We start from the raw sequence: 17097 nt of genomic DNA, 5'->3' as shown, positions 1-17097 counted from the left end.
GGAGCATTTGTTTGTTATTGAGAGCCAACCTAACACAACAGAATAGTTGTAGTATCTTTTATTTTATTTTTAAAAATATTTTGTTTTTATATGGCTTTGAAATTGGAGATGTTGTTGGATTTATATGGCTGGAATAGAAGCAGAAATATTGAAGGGATAGATGTGTGGTGTAAAGTGGGGAAGCAAGAGAGACATAACTGCGGATATCCCGAAGCATAGAGTAGGGGGTTGTTTGGCGCGTGGCGTGTGGCGTGGAAATGAATGTTATTTAAATGAAAGCACGTGGATACTATGCTATACGGAGATCCCTTTGTCCTGTCTTTCGCAGTCTCAATTATTTTTCACCTTTTCATATGCATTCTCTCCATCCATGCATCACCGCATACACAATCAAGACAAGAATACCTAAAAACGTACGGTAATTAATTTAAGGATACTACTACATGGTTTTTTATACTTCTACTGGAGTAACATTTTTATTTATTTATTATCGAGAAATCACTTGATTTAATTAAATTTCCACAAATATAAAACTAGTAAGCAAATAAAATTTAATTTTCGCATAGAAAGAAAATTGTAAAAACTGTGAGTAAATAATAATTATTTAAAATCTATGATTACTGTCTATGGCGTCGTTGGTTTTACGTTCTTATTATTGGACCCTTATTATATTTTCAACTTGGGCTTTGGGTTCATTTTCAACTTAAGATTTGTTTGGAAAGAAAAAGGAAAAGGAGAGTGATCTTCCTTACATGAAAATTTGTATTTCTCAATTTGATTAACAGTATAGTAACCCTGCATTAAAAGTAACTATTATAAACTTGCAACATGGAGTTCGGGATGCAAGAGATGGATAAAGGAGAGTGAACTTGTGCAGTTTTCATCAAAAAAAATAAGACTACTATTGATGTACTAAAATTGTAGTATCTAAAATAGCAGATATTTTCCCAACCTAGATCGCAGAACGTCATTAAAATAAACGTTACTACCAAGTACCAACGATATGCACATATTAGCAGAGTAAAACGTGAACAATTGTAAAACAAAGGTAAAAGAAGTCGTAATCCACCAATATCTACATATTAGATTCTGTCTCATTTCCCTCACTTATGCATTGCAGAGGCATAAGTCGCCTCCTCTTTGCAGCTTGTTCCTCACAAATATTAGGTGCCATGCCATCGATCATCTGACAATCATCACATGCGTCCTCCTCATCTACTGCATCAGAAACTCGATGCAATGTTTCTGTGGGAGTTTCCTGACAGTTAGAGTGAATATCTCCATTCTTGTAGCCATCACACTCCATAATGGAGTCCTGAGAAATTCCCACGACCGAGGGAATTGACAAATTGTTGCAAGCAGAACTAGAATTATCTATAAATTGCTCAGTATTTTCCATGGGTGAACAATTTTTTTCACCTTGTTCTGCCTCATTAGATGCTGCTGGTTCATTCCCATTGTGAGGACAGTTTTCAGTGACCAATATGTCTTCTGTATCATCAGACGCACTACTTGGAGACAACTCGGCCTCTTGCAAAGAGATTTCTGGTCTGTGATTAGTCCCATTTCTACAATCTTTGGGAAGGAAAGGCAAAGAACATGCTTGAGGTGTAACTCCAGCCACTTGCGGGAAGTTGGTATCTGTGGCCAAATACATAAATTGCTCACCAAGATCTGAGTTTTCCTATTAAATGGAACAAAAAAAGTGGGGCATGAGTTTCACAATCTTTTATGCTTTTCAGAATGTAGAAATATGCGCATCACTGAATAACTATGTTAGGAAATATCCCCCAGGAGGTGATAGGCCCCAAGTGAGTGTCATCGGATAAAATGCAATGCACCCAGTTAAAATTATCTGATTAGTATAAAAGCCTCATTTAGCCCAAAGGCTCAAAATATCAGCGAGTCAGATGAGGCATTCTGGCCGATCTAAAAAACATGCTGGAAAAGGATGCTATACAGGCACAAGGAGAAATTCAAATGATATCCGAAAAAACAAATGCACATGCAGACAGATAAAAGTGCTTACCTCCATCGTAAATATCGAACTATTGAAATGATAATCAGATGAACGATGGTCTAAAGATTGGCACTGTGCCAAGTTGTTTCCTGACGCAGCACCTGGGTCGAAAAGATCCTTAAGAACCATGCCTGAGTTATTTAAGGATTGAGGATCCAAAGACGATCCGGACAGTAGAGTAATTTCTATTCCCTGCCCAGCACGGGAAGTTTTGAACAACCTATGAACTTCAGGATGCTCAATGCCAGTTCCATTCTCATTATTTTCAATGTATCGGTGGTCATCACTACAGTCAGAGGACGAGATTGCATGTGAACCATGGTTTTCCACGAGTTCAAAGATCAACTTCTGGATCAGTGTTCGCTTGAGATAAGCTTCGGCAGGCAGAAACCAGTTCACATTGAGCTGGAAAAATAATAGTTATGAAGGGTCAAAACCATATAAAAAACAATATAAATCAACAATAAAATTGTCAGTGTTACCCTTAGAATGTTAAAACAGGTAAATATAAGACAACTAGGCAAGAAACTACTAAAATTGGGAGATGTAACATTAGAATAGGAATTATCATATCTCATGAAGATAAACAAAGTTGAGAAAATTGCAATAAGGAACCATATGAATCAATAATAAAGTTGCCAGTTACCTTGTGTAATAATAAAACAGATAACATAAAGACAACTAGGCAAGGAACTTCAGAAATTGGTAGATGTTACACTAATAAAGGCATGATCAACAGCTCAGATAAAGATCAACCAAATAGAGAAAACAGCAACAAAAGATTCACAGGCCAAAATACTTCTAACTTTAAAAAAATTAACCCCATTAAATGGTTAACTAAGTTAATAAGTGGTTAATTACTAGCCACTCTTTGACAATTTATAATAAAATGAGTGATTAATTGATTTTAGAATGACAATTTTTTTTCCAATGACCTTTTTTTAATGATTCTCTCTAAAAAGTTTGACATAAGCTCAAAACTAAGTTAAGGAAACCACTTACGAAATTGGATAACTTAGTTAATTTGAATGGGTTGAAAGTAAGAGGAGCTTCAGCAAGGAAGAGCTCCAGGTAGTGCAGCAGAAAGAGACCACAGTCGTATGAGTTTTCTTGCTGTGGCAACTGTCATGGAATGAGAAATCAGTCACAAAACATTAGTGAAAACAAACTTAAGAACAGAGAACAAAAAGGTTCCTCGGTAACCCACAATAATCATGGCATATTCCTCCCTCTGTTTTTACCACATCATATGAAGTGGAAAGTTAAAATTATCAAGTGATAGAATTTTCGTTTTCAAGTGTCCGTACACAAATGGTTTGCACAAAACTTCTTATCATAGTGATGGATAGAAACAAAAATACATGTATTTTTATAAGAACGATAGACTCATTTCAACAGTGAATGCAAATATTTTCATGCTGATCAATATCGCTATGAGACATTTTTTATGTGGAGACAGCAATTTTTCTAGTAGTTCCCTGGACCACGTAGAATCTATTTATGTGCAAATAAAACTGAAACTTCTTTTGTTCGACACAAGTAACTAGTAAGAATTTAAAGGAAGAATCATTTTCTTTGTGCTTCTTATTTGAAAGTCATCAAAGTATTATCAGACAATACCGCAAGAGGGAGAAAACGGAAATTTGAAAATAATGCTGAAAGGTCTTCTTCCAATGCATCTTTATGTCTCTCTTTCCATTCTTCCCACAGGTAACTGTCAATATCAGATGAGACGAGATTAATCTATAACACTCTGATTTAAACTTGTAAAATGAGAATCTGGAAAGTACAAAGAATAAGCTGAGAAGTTCTAAGGATAAAAGCAAGAAATAAAAGCATGCAAATGAGACGTTCTAAGATACCTCTGCACCAGGTTTTTCAGACCGCTATGGCTTCCTTTTATAGAATCCATATGCAATATACAGGGTACCTTGAGTGAGTTGTCCAACTCTTTATCTGAAATATGTATCATAATTCATAACATAAACCTTTGACGATATAGTTCCATAATAAATATCACAAACAGAGACCTTACCGTTAAACTTAACCACTTCACCAGGATGACATATGACTATTAAACTCCAATGAAGACTGCCATAATTTAACGCTGATCAGAACTTGAATACAAATAGAGACAATAAAAGAAGCAAAACTGTGATGGAATCCTACTTGAAGTTCACAGGAATGAAGATATAGTCCTTTTCAAATAAATTTACTTTTCTAGTCCATTTACGAACACGTAGAAATGCTGCTTTTCCATCCGAAGCACTAGATGGATTTTTGTCCAAATCAGCCAGCTTTCGAAAGAAAAAACTATTAAAAAAATGAAATCTAGGCTTTTCCTCCTCTTGTATCTGATTCTTCAGATACCTGCCATAATAAAGATTATCAGAATTGTTAAAAACAATCTTTAGGAATAATAATGTACATCAAGAGCCCTACAATTTTATTTTCTTAATATTTTCTACTTTTTAACATTATCCTGCATTGCCAATCCTTTTATTACTCTTGCAACATGCACATAACATATCTTCCTACTCTTCTGCCCATAAGTGCTTATAAAAATTATCTATTTTCAACAAAAAAAGCATGTCACAAAAATCATAAAAACATAACTAGTTTTTGAAAGGAACAAGATAAAGAAAACTCCACAGTAGACAAAGTTACAATTAAGAGAATGTACAAATGCACATACACATGCTAACTTACTGGATGTAAAAGTCAATTATTGTGTCATTAATGAATGTGTCTGGTTGTAGTAGATCAAAGTCTCTCTTGCTTACAGAAACAGCATCCGGATCTCCTTCAGGATAGATGACTTCATCAAAAGGCTCCTCGAAACTGTTTCAGATCATCAACTCTCAGAATTAGCCCCCATAATGTATTTGGAGCACCCCCAAAACCACACAAAATAAGAAAAAAAAGACAAGTACATGTGAGGTAGAAAGTAATAGCTTGTAATAAGAATCAACAAGATAAAATTTTATGTACAATTTAATATAACAGAAGTCGTGTAAGTTTCTACCAAAAGGTATATATGGGATTCGTGAAATATAATTTACAGGCAGAACCAAGGACTCCAATCTCATATTTCCAACAAACAATGGAATCAAGTATCTCTGCAACATCCTAACCCAAATATCTCAGAAGCACACATTTAAACATTGAATAAACCAAGGAACGTAAAAAAAAAAAAAAACAGACAGCAAATGCAAAGGTAAAAGAAATAAGTTACCAGAAAGCACTAAAGCAGACATTTCTAAAACAAATACAACGACGTCAATACTTCTAAGTAAACTTGTTGAAAAGGGAAATTAACAATTCTTACTCACTTAGGAAAGTAGCCCCTTGATCCACCTGATTTTGTTTCGTTCTCTTCTACATTCAAACTACATGAGAAAAGTTTAATTGTAAAAATATCACGTTGGATGAAATTATACAAGACAGCATTTAGAGCACAAAAAATACCACTTCAAATCAATTTTAAACGAAAAATTAACTTTACCATCTGAAATGGAAACACATTTTAAGATTATATACAAATATTACAAAGATACAATCAACATAGTCTTTCCATGACTCGTGATCTGCAAACTACCCAACAACTATAGTTAATGGATACCAGAAGCCAACTGAAATCTTTGCAACAATTTATAGAACAGTTGATAACTCACTCACCAACAGAAAAAGTAACAAAAGTATACAGTTCAATTTTATCACTTACTTAGGAAAGATGTTCCAAATAGCCAAGTATTTCACATTAAGAGATGTGATCTGTTCATGTCTTAGGGACCAATTGAAATCAACAACCGCAATCTCCAATTCCTCAATGCCTAACATAAATACAGGCATATGTTTACCATCAGTAACAGAGAAACTACTATCTGCAAAACTTTATAACATCAAAATACTAAACACTACCTAAGAAGTTTATATATGAAGTTAAATAACAATGTCAAGCATGACAAGCTGTAATTAAGACTATACTCACCTGAAGTGTCGCTTACATCATCTAACTGATTTGCATTCCTTGATATTACATTAATCTTTATGATGACTGTTCCACTCTGAAGAAAATACACATCAAGAATTAAAGACTTCATACACAAAAAACAAATAATGCAAGCAACCAACCAAACTAAAAAACTCACACTTTGAAAAAACTGACACTTAATATCAATGAGATCATCAAGTGTCCATTCAAGATCAAAGGCCCCTTGCTTCCTACATGCAGTTGAAACGTTGATCTTGATGCAATGATGTGAAAAAGTTAACATTGGCCCCATATAATAATTATCCTGGTAAATTAAATAATCAGGACGGAGAACAACTTCGGTGTTCGTGTCATCCTGAAGATTACATGAAAAGGAAATATAGTAAATACAAAAACCAAATAAAACAACACAATATACTACAAAAAAATAGTGAATGAAATATGGTAGAAGCCATTTTATATATGAAAATATGTTCTGATGCTTCAATGAATTTTACATTGACATACATTCTCTGATAAGTAGGTAAAGAGTGGTCGGGGGAGGAGGAGAGGGACCAATCCAAAAAATTACTCCCTTCGTCCCTTAATATAAGACATTAAGACTCATTCACCAAATTCACGAATATTAAGAAGGTTGGTTAATTTGGTTGATCTTAATAATTAGTCAACAATGTGTAGTAGTTTTCCATAATTGGCCTTATAATTATTGGCCTCATAATTCCACTATCTTTCTTTTTGTACTCTTTTAACCAATTCTCACAAGAGAGAGAGATAGAAATAAATTATATTTTCCATGTGTAAAATAAATAGGGGTGTTTTTATAAAGAAATAATTAATGCAATGGACAACTTGAAAGGAGTCTTATAAAAAAGGACAAATGAATCTAAAAAAATGTCTTATATTTAAGGCCAATGGGGGGTAATATACTTCTCTAGTGGAAAAGGTAAAATTTCAATGAAGAACAACAGTGATTGAACAAAGCAGTGGCACATTTGAAAAGCCTCTAAAGGCATAATATACAGCATGTCATATAAATTACTCTAGCACAAATGGTTCTGTAATTTAAAAAAATACCGTGTCAGAATTGTGAGCACCATCCAATCCAAAACCATTCAATGAAACTGAAATTACGAAAACTAAGTTTTGTGAGTAAGCATTAAGCTGCAACATAAATATTTCCAAATCAAATGTGGTAGATTTGATAAGTTTCAGGGATCAAGGATTACGGTGAAATATGTCATTCTCTGCATTATCAGAAGCAGCACTTGTTGGAACACTCTCATAATTCATGCAATCATCATCCTCAGAACTTAGATCAACTGATTCTTTCTGCAAAATAATTGTTGATATAAATCTCAGAATTAAATCTTTTCCTTAAGCTGTAATCTTGCAAATAAAAGTTACACTACACTGGATGGAGATCCTGAAGGACCAATCTGACTCGTCTCAAGCGTAGATGCATCGCCACTTGTATCCCTTTTCTCTGACTGGTCATCGTAATCAACATTTATTTTATAACGACAGTGGTTTTCAAGACTAATGGAATTTGATTGTCTGTCAGCTCCTAACTCAGAATTCTTCTCTTTGCTATCAAATGTATCTTCCATTGTTTTGAAAGAGGGGTTTGAACAATCTGTTTCCAAATTTAAAATACCACCAACTACATCAACATCACCACAAGGAATACTGGCGACATTCTTGACACCAACCTCATTGATCTGGACATCTGTAAATATATTATGTGAGCTATGTACAATCATTTCAATTTAAAACTAGCTTAAAGATGGATGTAAACAAAGCAAGAACATATATGTCATCGAAACGATATAGATTTGAAACGGTTATATAATATTTGAAAGAAAGAAAGAAAAAAGAAGGGAAATGGGATACATGTGACGACAACTATTTCAACTTGAAAGCAATATTACTAAAACAAAGATTATCTGACAAAACCAAAGCACATTTTTCAACAATAAAGAGCAGAGATGCCAACGTTGAAATTCATTTTCTTATTTCACTTTCACCTGAAGTTGGTGAGTTGCCAAAAAAGTTCCACTTTTGCATGACAGATACACCCATATCAGCCAAAAATATGCCCAAAATATGGCAACAATAATAACAGATGTATCACACATGTCTGATGTGGGCATGTCAAGTGTATGATAAAGTCACACAAGGAGTTTGGCCATATGATTCACATAATATGAAGATGGCAAAGATAGTTATTTAGGGTTTGCTGAGCTCTTTAATATTGTGGAATATTGGTCAGCTAATCTTAAAAGATATTGATACTTTGATAGCATTTCATAATGCAACTAAGATGTCTGATCTTGAGCTGGATAGTATATATGGGTATTACTCATTTGTTATCTTTAATTCGTTTTCATTTCCATTCCACACTACACATTTTTCAACATCCATCAATTTAATAACTTAAAAATTCTTGAAGTTGTGTTCTCTAATCACTACCCCTCCACAAACTCAACGGTAGGGGTGTACAAAACCCGGTTCGTCCCACGAACCCGTCTTGTCCCATAAGCAATGGGACGGGTCTGACCCGATCCCAAAAAAATAAGGACAAGACAAAGTAGAAAAAGGACCGGGTTCGGATAATCCTTCGGGTTACCCGTCCCGTCCCAAATTAATTTAGGGACAAATGATTATTTTTTGTTATTATTGATTCACCCTCTCTAAAAAAATTAATCACTAACATAGTAATTTATAGTTTGTAAAACAATATTATGAGTTACTATTCTTGAATGAATTGACAAGTGGTAATCATATGTTACTTATTATGAATTTTTTTATGTTTAATGGTTTTTTTTAAATAAAAGTTTAAGAATTACTATTTGACGTCTCGTCTTGGAACTAACTCGGTCTCGTCTTTATTTCATCTCATCCTTAATGAGCCTGCAACTCATCGGGCTTGATCGGGTTAAAGGACGGGTTAAGATTTAAAATTTGACCTGATCAAATATTGGGACCGAGTGAGGGACACATTAAACCCGACCTAACCCGTCCTTTGTATACCCTTACTCAACGGCCATGGCGTGTAGCCGTGCACACTGCAAATCTGGATTCAAAGTTTAAGAAGTTTCCTTCCAACCACATCAACTCTTATGAGATAGTAGTTGTTCAGTCGGTAATGTTTCAACCACAACGAGACTAACTATGTGGACGGTTACTATTTATTTAATAAAGATAATCAACCATTATATCACATGTTCCCGGTTCCAAGTCCTTAGGGTAAACAAATTTTATAGATCCTCTCCTTTTAGAATTTCATATGACAGACTCAAGTCAGCAGTTTATATCTCGTTAATAATCATAACATTCGATATATATGAAGAGTGAAATAGACACAACTTTCACCCGACAAAAATAATGTAAAATCTCAACATGAGAAAACTCATTCCCCATAAAACGAAATCAATATATAAAGTCTAAAGGAGTTCATGAAAACGTAAACATTAACGATATTTACGCTCCTGATGCATTCTCTAGTTTCAGTTCTCCAATTTGCATCTCTTAAATCTTAAAGCACACACTAAACCCTTGAAAATTGAAATTACTAAATCTAACAGAATAACTACAACTATATTTCGAACACGGAAAATCGATCAAAATTACTACCAAATTTCCATCTAAAAGATAAAATTAGTACTAAATAAGAATAATACCAGCTGAGAATCGTACCATTGTGATAGAATTAGGATTATTCTGAAAAATCATCTTACCGTGAGCGAGAGAATCGTGATTAGGGATTTTGTTGAATTTGTTGGAAATGTATTTGTCGGTGTTAGTTTCATCCTCTTCATTGAAATCGAAGACTTGTAGATCTCTGCGCGAAGACTCGTTCATCTTCGTTCGTCCCCAACCCAATAAACAAGGGTTTTTGAAATTCCGTACCCGGACTCGGAGAGACCTTATTAGAGCGCGAAATTGATGCTACTTGTAAACAAAGAGACTCAAGTATTGGGTTTGGTGGTGCGTTGAAGAATGCGCAGTGCCCTAAATACTACTCGGTTTCGCCAATCAGACTAAGCCACGTGTTACACCACATTTGGAATTGGAAGCTCCTTCGATTTTTTGAGTATCAGTTGAGAGCTTTCAGCTGTGTGTAATCACCGAAACAAGTGCATATAAATTCTGTAAGAAAAAAATAAATAATAATAATAGAGCAATTATATTTTAACATATTTTTAAATATAAACATAAATATAAACACAAATATACGTGGTCTTCACATAATTTATCTATTTATTTTTTATTTTACTTATTTATTTTTTTTTTTTACAAAAATAAATCTCATACGTTCATTTTCCATTTCTTTCGTAATTTCTTCTTTTATTTATTAATTTTAATTAAATTTTTAATAAAGTAACTTGAATAACCTTATCTCTTCACTTGCAAGATAATTTCTCATTTCCTTTTTCCTACACTTGAGTGTTAAATTTTGTCTTTCATTTATTAATGGAGTTGTTTTTTTTAGAACATCAGTATTGAGAAAAATTGCAATTGTTTTTGGTACATTGTTTTACTTTGATATGAATTTTTGTTTTTTTGGATTCATACCTGGGTTCATATTTTTCTACTTCTAATTAATAATATAAATATTATTGGTTAATGAAGTACATTATGACTTATTTTTGTCTAAAAATTAGGGTTGTGAACTGTTAATCAATCATGTTAATTATTTTTGTCTAAATATTAAGTTTCATCACTGTTAATCAATGTGGTATGTCTAACACATTTTTTGCAATTTTTCTCCATACTAATGTCTTAGAAAATAAAAACACATTTTGAAACTCAACAGCTGAGAAAAAAGGAAATGAGAAATTATATTACAAGTGAAGAGATAAGGTTGCTTAAAGTTACTTTATTAAAAATTTGATTAAAATCAGTCAATAAAAGAGAATAAGGAGGAATTATGGAAGAAAAAGAAGATGAACGTGTGAAGTTTATTTTTATAGAAGAAGACAAAAAATAAGAGATAAAAATAAAAAAAGTAAAAAAAAAATTAAATGAAGAGAGAAATTGTGTCGGGATCATATGTATTTGTGTTTGTATTTGTATTTAAAAATGTGTGTAAATATTATGATAATAATACTATATCAAGATTAAACCGATAAGTGTTTCGTGACAAACTCATAATATATTCGTTATTATTAAAGAATCAACAATCATATTTTTTTTATCTCTTATTTATATTGGTTAATTTTAAATAAAAATAAAGACTTTGAACATTTGTAATAAAGGAAAACTATAAAAACACTTAATTATAATAATTAAATAAATACTAATACTATAGAAGAATCAAAGTTAAGTATTAATTTGTTATTAAAAAGAGATTAAAATATAAATAAATATTTACCTTAGCTTTCATGTTATTTTTCTCTTCTATAAAAATAAAATAAAATGAATAGTAAGTAGTGCATTAAACACAATTTGTTTGTGAATGCGTAGAATTAGAATGACAAAAGAGCGTATTTACTTGTATACAGGGTTCACATTGCATACAAAAAAGTAAGAATATATAGAAGGATTTTTAATTTTTCAAAAGTTACCATCTATTTCTTAAAATTCAAAATGTATTGTTGAAGATGCAAATGCAAATAGTGAAATAAAATAGACAAAATCAAATTGTTATAATAGCATACGAAATTACGTATACAATTCATGAGTTTGTACAAATTACGTTACATTCAACAAATATATGCAAACGATACCAAGAAACACATGCAACCAAGCTTTTAGCATTACATGAAAGAGATAATTGAGATTAACATTACAATATCTTTTACACCAAATCAGTTATTACCTTCTGATTTCATTGGTCCTATATGTATGTGTCAATATAATGACAAATATTGTGAGTCCAATAAAATCATGATTGTATATATTAACATCTTCGGTTAGAGAAGGGTAACCTGAAAAATCAAAAGATTTTATTGATAAAAATATAATAAGCAAATAGCATATTTATGTAGAATTTGATAGTAAGTACATGAATTAAATTTCAAACTTAATTCTTAATTTGTCAATGATTGCTTACCCTAACTTAAGAGATGTGTCTGAGTAATCGTCCTCAAAAAGAGGGTCACTGGCACAACTAATAGAATCCAATGAAACCCGTTCTTCTTGTATTCCAATTTTTGAGTCTATTAGAGAAGGACAACGTGTTTTGCTCATCATGGATATCATTTGTCTTACTTCAACCTGATTAAATGTATGTTTGTTTACACGATGAATAGATTTTAAATGTGGGGCAAGATAAATATTCAAGTTTGCAGCTTCATTGAATTCATGGTGAAATGACATCAAGATTAATGTTCTTATTACTTTATTTCTCACCTTGTGCTTTAAGAGCTTGTTTTCTTCTTTCAACACCGTTTCCTTTAAAGACACAAATGCACACACACAACAAATTCTCATAATTACCAAGAATTACATAAATCTCCAACAAAGTGCAAATACCAAGCAACAGGCTTAAAATACTAGTTAAGATTCCAAAAGTAATAAATGTCCAATGAAGTAAAGCATTTTCAATTAAAAAAATGATAGATAATTTTTATTTCTTATGATTAAATCACCATTAAGACGAGTTACTTTGATGATGATATTATTAAATTTGAACAATGTGTTTTAATGTTATTATATATAACCTACGCATTTCAAAATTCACATAATTCAAACATATACAATGTTTATGTTCATTAAAATTTACTAAAGGTGTGAGTGTTTATAGTACCTTGGATCCATTTGAAGTTAAGAGTTTAGAGATCTGTCACACACGTACAGACAGAGATCCTTGTGGGTTCGATTTTTAAAAGAGTGTCAATATTTTAAACATTAGTACGAGAGATTAAATTTTTTAAAGTATTATTCAATTTAGGTCTTATGTGAGTTATCACGGTTTTATTCATTATAAAAAAAAACACTTTAGTTTGTAAATGAGTGTCAAATGTTGATAATTTATCATTGACCTATTGAAAGACAATTTAGGGGATGAAATTGTCTTGTACCTATCTACAGCTATATATATTGTTCCACTATAAACTAAAAGTCAGCGATACCTACATGTGCATCATAATTTGATTACGCATATATATTGCAAGATATTAACTAATCTTCAGTAAAAAGCTATGAACAAACCATTTTCTGAAGATCAGAAATCTCACTCATAATCCGCTTTTCCTGAAAGTAAATTAAGTTAAGGCTGCATTGAGTTAGCAAGTAGAAAAAATTATGAACAAGTATTATAGTTCATCTGTCCAAAATGAACAAAATTCATTAAGCATGTTGTACCTTTGTCTCAATCACGCGGTTAAATCCTATATGAAGTGTTTTCTCCAGCAGCTGCAACTCATTTAGATTTAGTGCTTCAATATCATCACCTTTCATCTGCCTGCTCAATCAAAATATAAATATTTTCTCAAATTAATTTATATATATATATATATATATATATATATATTTCTTGTATTTTCACTCTTTAACTCTTCAAGAAATTGATATGTACTTTAGTTGTTGGGTTCTATCTGCAATTTCCTTGTCCAATTTGATCCGGTTGCTAGCCTCTAGCTGAAATAAACAAGTGCTATAACTGTCAATTACTATTAATACAGCTTAATGTAATTCGAATGCATAATGAGTCATGTGTTGTAAAAAAAATATTAACATTGTGTTATTGTCTGATTGTCATTAAATAAAATAGTTGTCTTTTTATCTGGTTATTTTCTGGTGTGTCGATCATGTTCCTTTAATTTGTTTTTTTGTTGGTTTTTCACAACAACTAACTGATATTAGAACTTTTGTTGGTTTAGTTAATGATGTCTTTATTTTCAACTATAGAGTAATTATAGTTTCATACTATTAGAAGAGTAAATTTGAGTTTCATTAAGTGATATTTATATGTCACGGTTCAAATTACAACAATATCCTCAACTCCTTTATACCGCATGATAGGGATGACATAATAACCCGCCTCCGCGAGTATCCACCGAAATCCGCTTATTTTGGACGGAGAAAACTCGCTTTAATTGGATGTGAGTGCGGGTGTGGATTTTCCCCGAAATTAAAATTCGGCGATGGGGACGGATTTGGTGGTGGTGACATCCACCCCGCACCTGTACCTAAACCCGCCCCACAAGTAATGTTAATGTAATTTTTAATTTTTATATATATATACATATTGAATATACTTAATATTTTTTTAAATAAACCTTATCTCTATAGAAAATACTTTTTTAATTTTATTATTCTCTAATAATAATTATTTTATTATATGAATTATAATAGATTATGATTTTTAAATTTATAATTTTATATATATATGAATAGGTGCGGGTATGGGCGGGAAAATCCAAAACTTATTGTTGGCGATGATAGATGTTTAAATTTTACATCTGCTATATATAAAACGGGAGCGGGTATAGATTTTTTCCAATTAATTGGGTGCAGGAATGGAGGAGGCAAACTGTCTCCGTCTCGCCCTATTGCTATGCCTACTGCACGAGTCATATTCAAGATGCTTTCTCTAAAATATTTAGAACCTAGACCTCTAATTGAGATTTAGAGTTAGTGACAAAAATTAGAAATAGAAAAATAAATTTCTTTCACTTATTTGTTAATCACAAATTTTAGTGAGAAATATTAGAAACAAATTTCACATATTTCCTCACTAAATTTCTATCACATAATTGAAAAACCTTTTTAAAATTCAATTACGTGAGGTCAAAGTCTCTCTTCAGATGACAGGTGCACATGTAATGAAATAGAAATCACAAAGAAAGTAAAGCAACCATATATAAATTTTACCTTTTTCTACCAAGTATAAGCAATAAGTCCACATATATAGTCATATATAGTCATATATAACAAACTAAATAGATGGAAGGAATTAAGCTAAATATTAAAAAAGTAAATAAAAAATTGCAACCTGTAATTCTTGAGATGGTGTGTTCAATTTGTTGATGCCATGGTCCTGCGCATTATACCTTGTAATTGTGTCCTTCATACTTAACAACACCAGAACAAGTCAGGAGAGAAAATAACCAAAATAAAAGGTTAATAATAAAGTTGTATTAAATCAATTTAAATTACAACCATTTAGTTAATGTCAAACTGATCAAAAGAATTTGAGTTCCACGATTGTGAGAAACAATCATTACTCATATTTTATTTACTTTTTGATTGAATTTAAAATTATCAAAATTCATTTATCTTAAGAATCAAATTAGATTAAAATATCTATTAATTTTTAAGGTTTTAACCTTAGACCTATCAGAACGTTCATTAACACATCTATCGAATTATCTGAGTTAAAAATATATGTAAGAAAAACTACAATGTGTCTTTAGTTGTTATCTATTGAATTCTAACTGCAGTGAGAATAAGTCATATCAAGTCTTAAATATCAAATTTAGATTTTTTAAAAAAACAATGGTTTCAACTTACTTCATTAGATTTGTAATAAATAATAAAACTTGTGGCTGACTTATTAATTAGCTCATTTATAATTTTTATTTATGCATCTTTTTATTAATTAATATATTAAATAAATCTATTTAGTATTTATAAATATTTTAATATTACCTGACAATCTACATATACAAATAAAAATATGTACTTAACTTTATCTAAAACAAAAAAGAAATTTGTACTTAACATCCAAAATTTCTGAAGTATTACATTATAATCCATAAACTAAAAATCTACAACTTCTTAATAGAGACGAAGAAATAAATAGATATAACATAATGATTTGATTCATATGTTTGGAGAAAAACAAAAATTCAAATAAAAAATATAGTTGTTTTGGTTGAATTTTTATAATTTTTATCACAAAATTAAATCTAAACTAGCATGTTGATTTGGTTTAGTTCAATCAGGTTGACATTAATAAAAATTAACATAGTTGTTTTAATAATATAAAAAAAAAACATTTTTTAAACTACAATAGAAAAATAATATATAAATAATTAAAAAAAATCCTTAAATACAACACATATTTAAGATAATACTACTAATATAGTCTAATGATTTTATTCAGATATCAATCATACTCAAATCAACAGAGATGGATTTATTTAGTTCAATTCAGATTGAACTCGAAATCGAAAGAAAAAAATCAATTTAATTGACTTCAAATTTTTTTTTGAATTTGTCATATTATTAGTTTCATTTTTATATCTCTAGATGAAACTCAAAACACATACAATTGAAAATTAAATTAAAAAATATAGTGTATTTTTATTTTTTTAATATCGAAGACATTGGAGTGGTCGTGACTGCCTTACGTACCCGCTAAGATCCATCTCTACATCCAAATCCAATGGCGTTATAGGAGATAGTGAAATAGCCGCTATTGCTAAGACTTAAAACAAATATAAACTAAACATAAATTTCAAATAGGATACGTAAATACGAAAAAATAAAAAACAAATTTAAAGGAACAATAATCATATATAATAATTATAATTAACTTTGCTCATTTGTCACTAACATATCAAAATATAACTTGACTACGAATTAAAGTTAAATAGTGAAAATGGCATCCCATTAAAATCAAGTTAGAAAAGTAATCAAAATGACAATCCATCTAATTCAATTTGTTAAAGGTAACCAAAATGACTATCCATTAAAACAAAGTTATAAAATTAATCAAAATCATGCTAAATCATTTGCCTTATCGTCACTTCTAAATTCTACCACATTAATACTGTATTAATTGTTAATCATTTAATTTAAATTTCTTTTGTTCTTCCACCTCCAACTCCTTAACTCCATTAGACACAATTGATATGAGTCTAGATTAAGTCTTATTGGTTCTACTAGCCTCAATGGCATCACCAACAACTTTCCAAATTAAAACATCTTCTCCCAAGGTCAAATCATCTTCCAATACTCAATTTTCACCCACAAATTGTATCGGTCAATCATCAATATTATTGAGGAGAATGAGATTGATTAAATTTTAATTATCAAAATAGTCTTTTAGAGTTTCATTGTATTTCTTGTGAACAAAGCCCCACTCAAAGAATTGACCAAATTAATATATATATATATATATATATATATA

The 17097-nt window shown here is 30.9% G+C and overlaps 2 protein-coding genes across 6 annotated transcripts in view; both read right to left on the bottom strand.

Moving 5' to 3' along the window:
- Positions 1-834: 834 nt before the first annotated feature.
- LOC101509089 (probable ubiquitin-like-specific protease 2B) lies at positions 835-10139 on the bottom strand. Its single transcript, XM_027334596.2, is given in 16 exon segments — positions 835-1684; positions 2030-2425; positions 3023-3142; positions 3641-3734; positions 3883-3989; positions 3991-4111; positions 4190-4390; positions 4730-4861; positions 5353-5409; positions 5745-5853; positions 6012-6087; positions 6172-6369; positions 7089-7135; positions 7241-7343; positions 7424-7740; positions 9752-10139. Coding segments are annotated over 16 exon segments (2811 nt in total). The 5' UTR covers positions 9876-10139; the 3' UTR covers positions 835-1075.
- A 1504-nt stretch (positions 10140-11643) lies between these two features.
- The window catches only part of LOC101509413 (MADS-box protein AGL24-like), a 7483-nt gene continuing 2029 nt past the window's right edge, over positions 11644-17097 (bottom strand). For 3 of the 5 annotated variants that reach the window (XM_012716109.3, XM_012716108.3, XM_027334321.2), the window contains exons 3-9: positions 14956-15034; positions 13537-13598; positions 13323-13422; positions 13170-13211; positions 12357-12410; positions 12070-12233; positions 11644-11944 (exon numbers count right to left, since the gene is read on the bottom strand). In XM_012716109.3, coding sequence (XP_012571563.1) covers positions 11917-11944; positions 12070-12233; positions 12357-12410; positions 13170-13211; positions 13323-13422; positions 13537-13598; positions 14956-15034 — 529 coding nt within the window. In that variant the 3' untranslated portion in view covers positions 11644-11916. The remainder of the gene's footprint in view (positions 11945-12069; positions 12234-12356; positions 12411-13169; positions 13212-13322; positions 13423-13536; positions 13599-14955; positions 15035-17097) is intronic. The other 2 variants (XM_004501579.4, XM_004501582.4) reach the window with 2 other exon arrangements.

This window comes from Cicer arietinum, chromosome 5 (genome assembly GCF_000331145.2).
Source record: "Cicer arietinum cultivar CDC Frontier isolate Library 1 chromosome 5, Cicar.CDCFrontier_v2.0, whole genome shotgun sequence".
Classification (NCBI taxonomy): domain Eukaryota; kingdom Viridiplantae; phylum Streptophyta; class Magnoliopsida; order Fabales; family Fabaceae; genus Cicer; species Cicer arietinum.
Note: the sequence above shows the minus strand (reverse complement) of the source record. Positions and strands in the feature narration are given on the sequence as shown.